At 44.8% G+C, this 16,557-nt stretch overlaps 1 protein-coding gene across 4 annotated transcripts in view; it reads right to left on the bottom strand.

Annotated features, from left to right (window-relative positions):
• Nucleotides 1-15,435, bottom strand: part of BAALC (BAALC binder of MAP3K1 and KLF4) — an 84,727-nt gene extending 69,292 nt beyond the window's left edge. The window contains exon 1 of one of the 4 annotated variants that reach the window (XR_008659051.2): nt 15,083-15,435. Coding sequence is in view for 3 of the 4 variants with exons in the window: in XM_055286958.2 (XP_055142933.1) it covers nt 15,083-15,242 (160 nt within the window). In the remaining variant the exon portion in view is untranslated. The remainder of the gene's footprint in view (nt 1-15,082) is intronic. The other 3 variants (XM_055286958.2, XM_055286956.2, XM_055286957.2) reach the window with 3 other exon arrangements.
• Nucleotides 15,436-16,557: the final 1,122 nt, after the last annotated feature.

Here is a 16,557-nt window from a genome sequence, read left to right as displayed (position 1 = left end):
AATGGCACAAGGCCTCTGGGGGGAAATTTGGCAATATCTAGCAAAATTACATTTGCACTCAGCATTTGGCCCAGCCGTACCACTTTTCAGGGATCTACCTAAATCTACGCCGGCAAAAAATGAAAAGACACATGGACAAGACTATCTGTTACAGTAAAAGATTGGGAACAGCCCTAATGGCCATCAGTAGGAGACTGGTTTAATAAACTAGGACACATCCACACAATCGAGCGCTATGCAGCTATAAAAAGGAATGAGGAATTTATATAGTGCTTTGAAGTGATATCTGGGATATAGTCTTCAGTGAAAGCCAAGGGACAGAACAGTAGGTATAGTATGCTGCCTTTTATCTTAAAAATGAAAAGCATCTAAATATATAGATACAGATATAGATATAGAGATTTGTGTGTATGTGTGCGTATGTTTGCTTATTTGAAAAAGAAAAGATAAACCAAAAACTAATAAAATGGTTATCTATAGGATGACAAAGGAATCAGAGGAAAAGGGGCAGAGATGATGAAAGCCAAACTTTTTATATGTAGCTTATTTTATAGATTTGTCTTTAGAACCATGTAAATGTTTGACCAATATAAAACAAAATTAAACTGAAATGAAAGAAACAGTAATTTTTCCTGAAATACAAAAGTAAAATGTGTGTATAAAGTTTCAAATTTTCATATATGTTTGAGATGTTATATTAAAAAATGTCTAAGGCTACAATTAAGGAGTTCTAGAATTGTTTTGAGCAATTGCAACCAGATGGTGTTTGATGCTCAGTTGAAGATATAATCTCCATTTGTGTGGTGTGTGTGTGTGTGTGTGTGTACCTACACACATACTCAGATCACCTTTTCATATAACTTTTTTGTATATCATATACATTCCACACTAATTTTTTGCTTACTGCTACAGGGTTTTGGGATCCCAAGAATAGTCAGTGTTTGAATTTTGAATTTATATGCAAAAGAGACAAATATGGCTAAAGGGCATGGGCACACTCTCTCTGGGTCCCTGTGTTAACAATTTTAGTAGCTTCTATTTAAATGGTGCTTTTTCTCTAAGAAGATCATTGGGTATTTTCTGAAAGCTTACATAATGGCTGGAAGCCCCCCGCCTCTGCAAAGGAACACCTGCTTCAGAAAAGTAAACACCATAACAGCAACCCATTCATCAGCCGCCCAGACTCACAACCAAGCAGACATGCAGCGCTTTCCAAAAACCCTTATTTCTGGCATTACAGCCTGTGGCAATAACTGAGAGTTAAGGAAAGGTAAGTGAAACTCAGAGAGACACAGGGAGATGATTATTCCTCACACCTCTTAAAAGAGCATTCCACCCTTTCAGAAGAAGCCCTGTCTGAATCTGATTCAGCTGAGAAAACAACTCAGGCCATGGTAGCTGCACCGAACTCTCTAAATCAACAGTGACCTGTGCTGAAGGGACTAAGGCATCCCAACATTCCTCAGAGCCCAAGGCAAGGAGAACTCCTTGAGAAGATGAAATTGATCTTCAAGCACCCTCTACCTTACTCTGCGTGATGCCATATTCTTCCTGAATCCCACACAACTCAAGAGCATGATTTGCATAATAAAATCTCTAATACTTTGATGAACAAATGTTATCCGAGATACTTTAAAAACTACCTTCAAGGTGAGAAATGAACTTAATTCCATTAATTCATTGTCTGTTCATTATTCTAGAAACATTATTTGAGTATTCAGCATGTGCTGAGCTATTTAGAGATGTTTTTGAGGGCTAGGACTAGTAACTGCAAATCCTATGTTTTTTTTCTCTCTTCCACACTGCCTGGGGATTAAAGACAGTGGCTCTTAAATCTGGCTGTGCTTCAAAATCACCTAGGACAGCAGTGGGCATTGGAACACAGACACGCTCATTCATTTATGTATTGTCTGTCGCTGTTTTGGCATTGAAAACAGAGAAGTTAAGTAGTTGCAAAAGAAATCACGTGGCCCACAAAACCTAAAATATTTACCCTCTATCCCTTGACAGAAAAAGTTTGCCAACCTCTGATCTCGGACCTCTGTACCAGCAGCATCAGCATCACTTGGAAGCCTGTCAAACACGCAGAATCTCAGGTCCACCCCAGACCCAGGAAATTTCACTCTCCCCTGACCTAGAGTACATGGAGACACTGCAGGTTTTCTAGCCTCACCCCCACTACCAAATCAGAAGTGCTGGGGTGGGACCTTTGTTTGAGATTCCCCAGGTGAATCTGATATGCAGCCACTAGGGAAGCAGAAAGATGAGTAAGGTGATTACAGTCCCCCCCCCCGCCAGGTCTTCCTGTGGGACTGCAGCACCAGATTCTCCAGCTGCTGGGAGAGTTAGCCGCTAAAGGATCACAGCTGAGTGCCTCTCCAGGCACTGCTCCTATGGAAGGAAATGACCTTACCCAAGGTTACATCTCCTTGCTGGGGGAAGCCTGCATCCAACACCTGGCTGATACAGGGTAAAAAGGCCCGGTCTTCTCAATTGCTGAATGGCCATCCCAGCTCCAGAGCTCCCCAGGGCATCAGCTGAAGCCCCTATTACAACAGCCATTCCACTCCTCCCTCTGCCCTGGACTGTGCCCCTCACCCTGTTAGAGAAACTGGGATGCTGACTGAATTATTATTACATTAGAGAATTAAGAAATTTTCATTAATTTTTAGGTGTGATGATGGTATTGTGGTTATATATTAGTTTGAAGTATATGAAATTGCTAATATTACACTATTTCAACCTACAGAAATAACAAAATGGTCCAATCTAATATCTTTTTGGCCCAATCTAATAGATATGGTCCAATCTAATATCTTTTTTAAAGAGTCCCAGTTTATTAGAGATTCATACTGAAGTATTCATGGATGAAGTTACATGACTTGTGGAATTTGCTTCAAAAATATTTAATTGGTGAAGTGGAATGGAGGCAGAGATGAAACAAAGTTTGCAATATGTTGATAACTGTTGAAGCTGATGATGGGTACATGGAGGTTTATTATACCATTCTCCATATATAGATATATATGTGTGTGTATATATATATGTATATATATGTGTGTATATATATATATATATATATATGTATATATATAGCTTGAGATAGGTAAGAGGCCCACATCACAGGTGGTGTTAGTGGAGCTCTCTCCAGTAAGGGTTTATCTCAGAGTCTGTTTCTCGGCTCTGTCTTTAAGAGTATACAGTATAATAGCAGAGATAAGTCACAATCATAAATAAGAAAACTCAAATGGGAGTAAGTGCCCTAAATGGTGTGTGCTATCAGGGAACACATAACTGAAGCAGAAGGGCAGGAGCAGCAGGCCTTTGGGGTGACAGGTGGGGCTGTGGGATCAGGTGGGATGCCCTTTGAGGCACCTGATCCCATTGCCACACCCATCACCCCAAAGTCTGTATGGAGAGGCTGGAGAGAAAGCCTTGAATTCCACACTAAGACATGTGCATTCAGTAGATAGTTGGAAATCATGAAAGGCTTTGAGTAGAAGAATAACACAATAATGATCCCAGCTGTACTTGGGCAGTATTCACCTGGCAACAATGTGAAGGGGATTGGAGTGGGAGTGACTGGGGGTGGGAAGACTAGTCCAAAAGTTGTTGCAGATATCTAGGTGAAAGGCGGTGAGGACAGAAGCTAACAATCCATGAAGGGACTGGTGTACAGGAAAGACCACAGAGCTCAGAATGAGACAGACCTGAGTTCCAAACCCCACCCTGCTGCTCACAGCCCGTGTACACTTAGACAAGCCATCCCACCGCTCTGACTACCCCCTTCTGTAAAATGGAAATAACAGAGTTAGGTAATAAATCTGCAAAGCCCGGCACATGCTGAGCACCCAATTAATGGAAGCCACACCATGAGGTCGTAGCTGTGTTCGTTTGTGCTTGTACATCGTCACTTATCACCCCAGCAAGAAAGTGTGAGCCTGACTGCTATGAAGACTGCCCTTGAAAAGTGATTCTTGGAGGTAATCGTTTAATGAGGCCTTGGTTTCCAACACGCCAGTTGTTTACTGAGGTGCTTAAGCCTGAATCATTCCTCTTAGGAAGGGTGCACAGGCAATCTCTGCTTCCATTGTAACTGCTGCCATGCCCTGTTGTTATGGCGACCGGTTTCCCGAACTGCCCTGCTATTTTCTGCAAGCCTTTCCAGTTTCTTCATGCCCTAAAGTCCACAAGCCCTAGAGACAGCAGCAGGTTGGGTTTTTTGAACTTCCACAGAAAACACTGTCAGCTCTTTAAATTTGCCAGTTGGCTGTGAGCTGCTTCTCCAACAGAAGCTCCCAGCGTGAGCAGCAGTGTGACCCTGCACAGCAGACTTCCACAAATGTTCCCACTAACTGGAAATTGGTGCCGTGGAATATTAGCTGGCACATCAGTCTCTGTGGCATTAACCTTGCAGGAAAATAAGGCAGAAGACAAGGGAATGTCCACCATGCATTTCATGTACACAGCACAGTCTGAAGTTAAAAGATCATTCCAAAAGATTAAAGTTTAAGGTATTGCAGCATTATTTTTAAAATTATTTCAATATTAGCACATGTAGTTTTTCCAGAAAATGTTCACCTTATGAACTTACTTGAAACTTGAAAATATTAAAAACAATATTATTATTGTTGTTATGGCAAAATTGTAATACTAGCAATCATGTCAGCTTGGTTTCTGGCAGAACTTCTCTCCCTCCTCACTTACCTAATTCCTTTCCCCCTTCTCTCTTGTTCCAGCAAATCTTCTCACCTCTCTGACCACAGCTTTAGGATGAAAGAAGTGACCACTCTGCTGGCAGCCTGCCCAGTATCTGTTCTCCCCATTTTTCCTTTGCCAAGAGGACCCTGATACTTTTAGGGTAGCTTGAAAGTTCCCTGTGTGGAAGGAAATGACCTCACACAACATCACATCCCCTTGCTGGGGAAGCCCACATCCAATGCCTGGTCAATATAGGGTAAAAAGCTAAAAGTCTTGAGTTCCTAGACACCCTTGCAGCCCAGAACACCTACGTCATACACTTCTGACCAATAAGACCCAAGCAAAGTTTACTGGGTTCTAGGAAAACTGTCATTTTACAGATAAGGAACAGATCAGGCAGAATGCCCCTTTCTGCCCTTCTCCTTCTTCCCATTTGAAATAAGATGGTGCAGCATCTCGCAGCCATGAGGATGAAATCCACACACTAAGGATGGCAGAGCAGTAAACCCAAAGGAGCCCAGCTCCTCGATAGTGTCCGTGACTGGGTGTGGCCGCCGACCTCCAGACCTCTGTGCAGACCTTCCACGGGCTAAATCCCATTCCTGGAGTTGGTTTCTGTTCAGGCGGCCAGATGCAATCCCTAACTGGTACAAAAGGTGAGGAGGGTTCCCTTCATTCAATAAAGATCCACCGAGTGCCTACTCTGTGCTGGGCACTGTTCTAAGCACTTGGACTGTAACAGTGGGTGAGTCTGTCAGATCCTTGACCTCTCGGAGTGAAAGAGTCAAGAAATAAACAGTAAATGAACAAGACAATGACAGGCTGTGGTGTTAGGAAGGAAATGACCAGATGGCCACTGGGGAAGGCTGGTCTCTCTGAGGAGGTGACATCTGAACTGAGAACCAAAGGGTGAAGAGGAGTTAACCACACAGAGGGGGCGGGTGTGGGGAGGAAGTGCGTTGCAGCGGGTGTGGGGAGGAAGCGCGTTGCAGCAAGTGTGAAGGCCTGTGACAGGAAGGGGCTCCATGTATTCAGAGAACAGAGGGGAATCAAGCATGGCCGGAACACGCTGAGCGAAAAACAGAGCAGAGTAAACAATGAAATCATGCTGGAAAAGCAGCAGGGACCTTGTCATGCAGGCCCCTGGAGGCCAAGGAAGGGACTGGGATTTTATTCTACACATAGTAGAACAGGAAGCTATCAGAAGGCATTAAACAAGAGAGTGACAGGACCTGACATATGTTTTTAAAAGATCGTTCTGCCTATGACATGAAGAATGAATTGTCAAGGGTATGAATGGAAGCAGGCTATGGCAGATGTTCAAGTGGAAGACGGATGTGGCTTGGGCTTGGGGAGGGCCCATGGAGATGCAGAGTAGACCTTCATCCAAATGGAGCCGCTGTGAGGTTCCTGTATATGGTTACACAAGGAGCAACCTTGTCAGTGCACTTAGAATTCAAACGGACAGACTAGGAGGAAAGGATGGCTAAAGATGTTTAGAAACGGTCATATGGCAAGAAGGATGTATGCTGGGTCACTGGAAGGAAAAATGGGAGAATTCACAGCAAGTCTGTGATTTTTTTTTTTTATATTCAGAGGGAAAGTATAGGATAGCACCGGGGGCTATTATATGGGGTCTGTCACTGCATATTAATGAGGAATGAATACAATTGCTGAGAGGCGGTGAGATCATTGTTCTAGAGCATGAATTCCTCATAGGGGCAATCACAACATTCATGACTTTTTCCAGAAATGCTGGGCAGCTCCAAAACAAGAGTGTAAGGAACAGAGGGGAAGGGTGATCCAAGGTTTGAGATTGGCAAGACAAGCCTGGTGCAAGCTTGAGGATGTGAGGGGATCCTGGCTGCTAGAATGCACAACACTGAAACACTAAGCCTTTTGTACTTGTGAATGCATTAATTCTTCAGTAAGTCCCATCCTACAATGTGGAAACTGAAACCCGGAGAGGCTAAGAAACTTGCTCAGGGTCACACAGCTGATAAATGCCTGTTGTTAAAATCGAATGCCTAGGCCAGGCGAGGTGGCTCACGCCTGTAATCGCAGCACTTTGGGAGGCCGAAGCAGACAGATCACGAAGTCAGGAGATCAAGACCATCCTGGCTAACACAGTGAAACCCCGTCTCTACTAAAAATAGAAAAAAATAGCCGGGCATGGTGGCAGGCACCTGAACTCCCAGCTACTTGGGAGGCTGAGGGAGGAGAATCGCTTGAACCCGGGAGGCAGAGGTTGCAGTGAGCTAAGATTGAGCCACTGCACTCCAGCCTGGGCGACAGAGCTTCATCTCACTGAATCCCAGCTCTTCATCTCACTGAATCCCAGCTCCTCATCTGGCAAGTGAGGAGAACAATGGTTTATGAGGTTGTTTCGGAGGGTGATATAAACTAATGTCAAAAAGAAAAATTCTCACATATAGTAAATGCAAATAGTAGATTCAAATAAATGCTATTTGAGTCTAAACAGCCAGGAAATAGGTCCAATCTCAGAAAAAAGTGTGAGGAAGTAACAGTGGAAATCCGTCTCTCTTATTATTTGCAAATGTTCATAGTGTTAGTGCTCATAAACACACTTGCATTAGTTTGCAGGGCTGCCATAACAAAGTGCCACAAACCGCATGGCTTAAGCAACGGAAACCTGCTGTTTCCCAGTTCTAGGGGCCAGAAGTCCAGGACCAAGATATCAGCAGGCCGGTTACAAAAAACAAACAAAAAAAGGCAGAAAGAATGAATGAGACCTACTATTTGATAGCACAATAAGGTGACTATAGTCAATAATAACTTAATCGTACATTTTAAAATAACAAAGTATAACTGGATTGTTTGCAACTCAAAAGATAAATGCTTGAGGTAATGGATACCCCATTCTCCATGATGTGCTTATTTCACATTGCATGCCTGTATCAAAACATCTCATGTGCTCCATACATACATACACCTACTATGTACCCACAGAAATTAAAAATGAAAAAAATTAAAAATGAAAAAAAATAAAAAAATGAAAAATGAAAAAATTAAAAATGAAAAAGCAGGGTTGGTTCCTTCTGAAGGCCCTAAGGGAGAATCCGTCCCCTGCCTCTCTCTGAGCTTCCAGTGGTTTTCAGTGGACTTTGGTGCTCCTTGGCTGGTGGCAGCATCACCAGTCTCTGCCTTCATCTCCACATGGAGTTCTCCCTGTGTGTCTGTCTCTGTCTCCAAATTTCCCCTTTTCATAAGGACACCAGTCATTCTGGATTAGGGCCCACCCTAATGAACTCATTTCAACTTGATTACCTCTTTAAAGATTCTCTTTCCAAATAAGGTCACATTCTGAGGTACCGGGGTAGAGGGGGGGTTAGGGCTTCAACATGTGAATTGGGGGAGACACAAATCAGCACATAACATTCTAAAAGAACAACATTCTCAAGAGAGATGGCTGTGGTTGGGCATGAGACAGAATGGGAGTCAGGCATGTGAGGAAGCATGCGTTCCTGGTAGCCAAGCTAGCAGGAGCTATATCACAATTGGGCTCAGGGTAAACTCCTCGAGTGTGCTCTGCAGAGGAGAGTAAATGTGGCATATAGACTGGCCAGAGTCTCTGAAGGAGTCTTCATAGTGATAGTATTTTGCAGCAGAGGCCAAAGGTCTGCTGAGAGTGTCTCGAGGCTGTAGGCCTGGCATGGGAGGGCTCCTGGGATGAATGGCCCAGCACCATCATCCAAGAACAGGTTTAGACACCCAACTTCACAAGGGCAGAATGGCCTTATCAGCAGGAAGATGCTGTGGATCACAGGTGCACAGATTCCAGGGTGAAGGTGGGACCTCCAGGAGTCCAAACCTGAGGGATTGCTGAGTGCAGGATGAGCCAGGAAAAGATCCCTTTCTGACTCAAAGAAGACTAGGTTCTTCCCACCAGGGCCTATTAATCGAAGAAAAAAAAAAATCTGCAATGTTTTTTGCAGAAAAAAAAAAATCTACAATGTTTTTTGCAGAAAAAAAATCTGCACGTATCCTTTGAGTTACAAACAATCCAATTATACTCTTTAAATTATTTTAAAATATACAGTTAAGCTATTATTGAGTACTGTCATCCTATTGTGCTATCAAATAGTAGGTCTTATTCATTCTTTCTACATATTCTGGAGGAAATTCTGGAATGCACTTAGGATACTACTACACCCTGCAGTGGAGTCACCTTAAATTTATCTTTGGTTAGGGTTGGAATTGCTTTATCTAATGTCCAATGAAGACAAGGTTCAATGGACTGATATCTAAGACAAAAGCATGTAAGATGAGACTCAGGAAAGAGGTTATAAGAATGACAGACTAAGCTTCATTTGCACAGCTAGATCATTCATTCATATATTCATTTTCACAGTCATTCAACAAATGTGCGAAAGATGACAGGCATGCAAATGTCAATCATGTGGTCCCCAACCTGGAAGAGCTCACAGACTAACTAGAGAGACAGAGGAATGACCAAGCCCTGGCAATGCGGTGTGACAGGTACCATCACTAGACTCTCAAAGTGTCTGGAGAGCCAACGGCACAACATGATACTCTACCCAGGAGACAAGGGCCGTGGGAACATGAGGCTTCCTAAACCTTTACAAACTGCCTAGGTTTTTTACCACTTGTCTCTTGCTGTGATTTTAAGAAACAACTTATAACAAAGAGGCTTGTGTTTGGCAAAAGGGGTGTAAGGAAGGTGGGGATGTTTTCTTACTATGCAGCCCACCAGACAGACAACAAAAAGTTGAGCAGAGAGAACTGATGAGGAAAGAGAACATCATCTCTGGGGTCTACAAGAAGAAATTGACAAACAGAAGTTTTAGATTTATTCATTTATGAGAAATTACTCAGGGTCCTAATGTAGCCAGAACAGCATTAGGTACAGGGATAGGACTGTGTGTGAAATGACCCCTTATCTAACCCAACAGAACCCTTGCCTTACCAAACCTAACAGTCATCCTTGAGGGAAGCAGACATTAATCACTAGTTATTCAAAGATAGAACCACAAGTGGTAACAGGTAAGTCAAGGCAGCTGGGGTGTGGGTGGAGGGGGTTTATCCACCAGGAAGCCCTGGCTGTCTTCTCCACAGGTGCTCTCACTCTCAGGGATGGAGTCAGGCCAGCTGGGCTGCCCTCCTGTTCCTCTCCGGGGTGGGAGGGTTGGCTGGGACAGTCCCCCTTTCTCTGCTGGGCTCCTGCAGGGGTCTGTATACACACTGACCCCTCCCCAGGTAGAAAAAACTGCTTCGTTCCTGAATGCCTCTAATGCTTTTCTCCATGCCCTTCTAGTATGGACCATGGACCATGCTGACCTGAATGCTGTCCACTTTTATGTTTGTCTTCCCTATAATAGTAACTTCTTCAGGTCATCTTTGTGCCAAATGTCTATTCAGTGAACAAAAGAGCAAAAAAAGACATGTCTTTTATCTTATTCTATCAACACAGAGAAACAAAGACCTAGAATATTGTTTTCATAGCTCTATCAAAATGAATCAAGGTCAGCAAATTTAAACGTTAAACTGAAACCAATAAGATGAAATTTAACAGAAATAAATGCAAAATTTCCTTATTTGGGTTACTGAAGTCAATTATACCAATTCAGGATTCATAAGGAAAGAAATTCATTCATTCAACAAACATTTATTGAGCACCACCTATGTTCTAGTCACTGTACCAGGTGCTGGGTACATAGCAGAGAAAATACAATGTCCTTGATGCTGTAAAACTTAAATTTGATTATAAAGAAAGATCTAAGGATTTTAACAAATCATAAGCTTAATGTGAGTCATCAAGGTAATATGGCAACAACAACAGCAGGAAAGCAAACAAATCCTAACCTGATTTTACATGCACCAAGAGAGGTTTGTTCAATGAGCCTGTCATAGCACACCTTGTATTGCCCTATGCTGTTCAGCTGACATCAGTAGCTTGGAGTTAGCCATAGGTCCCTTGTATCAAGAGGGACTTTGACAAACCGAGTAGTGTATTTAGAGAATGTGGTCAGGCCTACATGAGGTGTGAGAAGTGATTGAAGGAATTGCATGTATTTGGCCTGGAAGACCAATGGTAAGAGATATGACAGCCATCTTCAAATATTGGAAGAGTTGTCTGTGCAAGACTTGATCACACGGGTCTGGAGTTCACCGGGTAGAAATTACAAGGAAGCAGGAAGAGTCTCACAAGAGAACTGCTCCATAAAGGTATGGGAAAGCCTCCTTCCTTAGGGAAAAGATATTCTATCCTTAGAGATGATGCAGAAGACAATTGTGCTGTCTGAGATCAGAGTAGAATATCAAGAGATCAGACTTGACTTTGAGTTTCATGAACTGTAAAATCAAGAATTTCATAGCATATCCCCTATTAATCAGGAAGGCAGTATTTAGGAGTAGAGGCTTTGGAAATGGATAGAGCTAGATTCCAGGCTGGAACTGGGAAAAGTTACTTGCAGACTTCCAGCCTCATTTCCTCACTTGTAAAAGGAGGGTGGTTATAGTTCCTGCCTCATTCCTGAAGTGAGGATTCAATGAGAAAATTCAAAGTGCCCAATAAAGCACCAGGCCCCGGTAAGTCATTAATAAATGATGGGTAATGGTGATATTAAATACTGTCCATTTTATTTGACTATCTTTCAGTTTATTTAGGTAAATCATTTTGCTGTCTGTAATTCTGCAAACCTCTATTATACTAAGACAATTATTTAGCAATTTAAAAATGTAAAGTAGAAGTTCTTTAGAAAGTTTTGAAATGTTTTCTCTGGAGAAATTGGAAAAAAAGTGTGCTTAAGGATGCAATTTATGGGGCTTGTGATTACACTGAGATGAAGCTAGGAAGTTATTAATGAATGGAATGACTGAGCTAGGTTGGGTCATGGCAACTTCAGAGACTTCCTTTCTCCTTGGAGACCCCCACCAGGCAACAGAATTAAAAATCAATCCAGCAGACTGATTTTACGAGGATTAAATTATGTCAGACCAATTTAATTCCTTTCTGTAGCAGAGGGACCGACTTCGGTGACACAGGAAAGCAATGGATATTACATACCATGGCTTCAGCTGGGTCTTAAATTCTAGCCTACATAACAGTCAAATCTAAAAAATTAATTCAGTCCCACTGAGTAGTGGAGATGATCTCCAAAAACAGGAACCACAGGCTCAGGATCATTTTTTGAGTAAGAAGAAGATGCAAGAAACCCTCTTCTTTGTGGAACTGGAGAAAACATGCCCCCTCCCTGCAGTGAAATTCAGAATTCATTCAACAAATATTTGCTGAACACCTCTCATGTGACACACCCTCAATCTGGATTAGGCTAAGAGAAACACAAGTGAGATTTAAAAGCAGATATGATTAAATGGGACTTTTCTTGGACAGATGTGTTTGTGGAGTTGAGGTTGTGGGTTCAGGGAGGCTACAGAAGAAATGGAATCTTTGGGTTGGGCCAGGTGTTTGAATGGAGTAGGGTAAAGTTGGGGAGAACTTTTTAAAGAGAAGTTCTTTGATCAGAAAGGCCGTTGGGAGAATTTAGGCTAAATTGATTCAAGTGGGAAAACCTCAGTAGGAAGGACTGCAAAGAAGAGGCAGAAGGGGCTCTAGGAAGAGCTGACAGGATGGAGGACAGGTTCAGACAGAGCATCCATTCATTCTGAAAACTTTTACAAAGTCATAGGTATGTTCAGCACAGAAGATTCAGAGATGAATTAGCTTCTCCCCTAGCCCTCAAAAGTCCTGAAGTAGCCAGGAGAATAGGTGGCTTCAGTTTGACACCAAAGGAGAATCACTAAGGTCCCAGAAAGAAGGGATTCTTGGGAACTGGGGGTAAAGTCTGTGAGTGGTTGAAGGAGTGTTCAGATGGGGATGATTCCCTTGAGAGTCTCATTTGCCTCACATGGCTGATTTCCAGAGACCTTCTCCAGCTCTAGAATTCTAGTAGGGAAGCCATTTTTGTTGATTTCACAGTCTGGACTCTCCTGAATCTAGCTCTTTCATTTACTCCTACCCGCCTCTCCCTTCAGAAAACAACTTCTGTAAACAGGAAAAAGTGGCATTCTGGCCTCCTATCACAACGCAGCCACTGGGGGCTATTAGGTGTCCCCCAGCAGCTTGGGGGTAAAATCACCAGTAAAGCACTGGCAGGGGGTGGGTGAGGTGGGAGTGAGGGGGCAGAGAAGATGAAAGGAATACAGAATCCTGGCCAATCTCCCAGGGTGGCTGAAACCCAGGAGATCTGTAGCTTTCACAGATGACCCATTCTGACTAAAGATGACCAGCTCCCAGTCTGAAAAACCCACAGAAGTCAAGCCATTCCCAAAGGCCTTAGGGAATGCCAGTACACCCCCAAGGAAGGCCTTGATTTAATCTTGGTCTTCAGAAATATCCCTCTCCCCTGAGGCTAACAGAAATTCCTAGGAAATTAAAATGACCCTGCCCATACAAGCATCTTGCCAATTTCAGGGTGCTGTCCTGGGGCTGAAGTGGAGCTTCTCCTCTGGAGGATGCAGGCCTTCAGGACCACCTGTCTGGCAGGGCTGGCCCATGTTTGGCAGGGTACCATGAATGAGTGTGTCTGTCCCAGGCCCCACCTGTTGCAGGGACCAGATCTCATTATGGATGGGATATGAATTAGTATGGCAGAGTAATAAATCAAGGAGTGTCAGGAAAGTTGTGAGGAACATGTATGTACATATAGAGCCATCCCATAATAACTATTCCATACCCATACTTATGCATATACGCACACACACACACACACACACACACACCATATACTCCCAGTCACCACGGCAACCATTTCTTAAAGCTGTACTTACGGGGTTTTGGTTGTTTTTTATTATTATTATTTTTTTATGCTAGATCTTTTCACCCTTATTTCTTTGGAGTACATCTCTGGCCTTTGACTCTCTGCTGAGAAGTACCACACCTCCTTGGAAAACTCTGTCACATCTAACATTTACCAGGTCCCTCTATAAGGCTCATATCTATCCTCATGCTGACACTGAATTCAGCCAGCACACCATTTGGTAACTTGCTAAAAGCATTGGCAATACAAAATAACATTATGATTGCCACTGTGAGTCAGAAAAACTAGAGACAAATACAGTGTAACGTATTGTACAGCTTTCACAGACAGTCCTCAATTTTAAAATAAAACCAAGTCACAAAGTTAATGTGGAAAAGGAGCCAGCTTTGGTCCTTAAAAATGGAGAAACCTATTCTTGATTAAAGTGACAGCTCTTATTTAGTAGGCATGGATTTAAGATTCTTAACCTCGTAAAAGTAATTCGCATTTCCTTCCTCCTCCATATGATATACATTATGCTTCAAATTAACCCTATTTTCCATTTTAGATTTCATTATTCAAAAATGCCAATAACATCAGTGGGTGAGGAAACACTTAAAACATTTTTATCCATATATTGACCTAGCTTTGGACAACATCCATGTAATAAGTAGTGAGATTTTTTCCTTTTAATGTCACCAGTATGTTTATGATTAAAGATCAGTCTGTGGCAACAGTTTGCATCTCTGCACTATAATTACTTGTTCCGCTAAAAAAAAAAAAAAAATTTCTGACTTATGACCTGACCAGACAATTCTTTGCATCTCCTTTTATCAGATTTCTGCTGGATGAGGAATGACCTAGGCAAGAGTATTTAATTTATGGTCAAAATCCACGTGTATGCCCTGCCTCCTACAAAGCATTCGGACACCATAGAGTAGGGAGAGAAGTCCTTTGCTATGGAACAACTGCTCCCAAAGTAACCTAAAGTGCAGAACTAGCAATGGGGCGGGCGTGCATTTATTTTGACCTAAACTGGGATTCTGGTCTTTGAAGCCCGCGAGTGGGCTCATTCTCTAGAGGGAGAAAGGCGAAGCGACAAGACTCCACCCAGGCAATCCCAGGCAGGCGCCTTGTGTATAAATCCAGGGAGAGAGGGGCACCAGGTGCCAATGGATGAGAAGTCACCCGGCTGGGTACGCAGGTGGCCAGGGGATGGCAGATGGGCCAAAGCGGGGCGGAGGCGGCCCCAGGCGGATCAGGGGGTGGGTCGCTGAGGGATATGTGTGCGGAGGAAGTGGGCTGTTCTCCCACCCACCGGTCTGCCGACCAACGAGCAAGCTTTGGACAAGGCCAAACAGCACTAGGCTGCCCGAAGCTTGGGGATCGGCGCAGCCTTCGGTAAGGGGCTCTGGTCGACCCCGCTCCCTGGGCTTGCGTCTGTCCACCGATCAGCGGGCAGGTCCTGCCTCTGCTTCCTCCCAGCCACCCCCGCCGCGCCATCAATTCCTCAGAGAACCGGCTCCTCTCTCAGTGCCCCGGCCAAGGCGCCCGGGGTAGCGGGCGAGCGGGCGAGAGTCTGCAGGCGCCGGGCCACTTACCCGAGTGCAGGCCGCCCGCTTCGGGGCCGCTGTCCGGGGCGGCGGCGCTGGGCGGCGCGTCTGAGTCGGTGTAGGTGAGCCAGGTGGATTCTGTCTCCCGGGTCCAGCTCTCGTAGTAGCGGGGCTCGATGGCATCCGCCCGGCTCCCGCCGCAGCCCATCCTCCTGCGCCGCGGGAGCGCCCGGCGGCTGCTCTGCTGTCGGCTCTGGCGGCGGCTCAGCCCCGGAGGCGCAGCCCCGGCCCGCAAGGAGGCGGCGGCGGCGACATCGCGTCCCCGCTCCCGCCTGCGCTGCAGCCGCGCGGAGCTCCCGCGGTGCCCGCCGCCCCTCGGCCGGGCCCTCTCCCCGCCCGTCCCTCCTCTCCGCCTCCAAGGCCCTCCCTCGCCTCCAGTCCCCACCGCCCCGTCCTCCCTCCCCGCGCCCTGGCCGCCCCAGGGCCCCAGCTCGCCCGCCCCCTCCCTCAGGGCTCCGTGCTGGCCCGGGAGCAGGAGCAGCGGCCCCGCAGCGGGAGGAGGGCTGGGGCTCCCGAGGGGCTCGGACCCGTCTGGCCGGGATTACCGTTCCCAGTTTCTGGCCCATCTATCCATCCATCCATCCATCCATCCATCCATCCGCTCACCCACTCATTCATTCATCCATCCATCCTTCCTTCCTTCTTTCCATCCATCCTGGAAAGAACTGCAACACTTATCACGGGACCCCAAGCTTTCTGGCCACCTATTACAAAAGCAATGGAACTGGGGGCAACCCCGCAAAACTGGCCAGAGAGTATTGCCACTAAGACTTAAGGAAGAGTCAGAGCCTATGCCTGTTGTATCTGATTTGGGGAGGCAGGAGTAGGGCTATGATTTTTAAGAGAGTTGGGCTAGGCAGTGTCACTAACACCCCTTCCAGCTGTGGGACTTCATGATCCTCTGAACTTTAAACTCAAGAAAGCAATAGATCACCTGAACCACGCAGCATCCTGAACCCCCTCTCTGGGCGGGGCTTGGAGGCATGGCCGGTCCCTCCAAGCCCAGGGTGGCCGTGACATTCCCGGGATCCAGTTGTCAGCCTTTCTTTTCCCAGTGCACCCTCAGGTCCATGCGGGTTCAGACCTAGAGCTCAGACTTGGGTAGGCCAATGAATTTACCTGTTCCAAGAATCCAGAACAGGTGGTGAAAGATGAAAATCTTCTTAGCCTTCAAGAGGGGGGTAGGAAAGGGAAGGGTTTGGAAGAATAACTCTTCAATGACCAAGCTCTGCTAGAATATGGTATTAAGTATCATATTCGTTCATTCATTCATTCATTCAATTAATGTATATTTACTAAATTCCTATTGTGACAAAAGACTGTTCTAGTAGACATAATACATATATATTTTGTGTATTATCCATTGTATGTAGACTATAGGGTGTGATGTTTAATACAACATGTAAAGCATAGAGAATATAGTACTCATTATATCCTATATAATTTATAGAATGTACTAGAGT

Source organism: Symphalangus syndactylus, chromosome 7 (genome assembly GCF_028878055.3).
Source record: "Symphalangus syndactylus isolate Jambi chromosome 7, NHGRI_mSymSyn1-v2.1_pri, whole genome shotgun sequence".
NCBI lineage: Eukaryota > Metazoa > Chordata > Mammalia > Primates > Hylobatidae > Symphalangus > Symphalangus syndactylus.
Note: the sequence above shows the minus strand (reverse complement) of the source record. Positions and strands in the feature narration are given on the sequence as shown.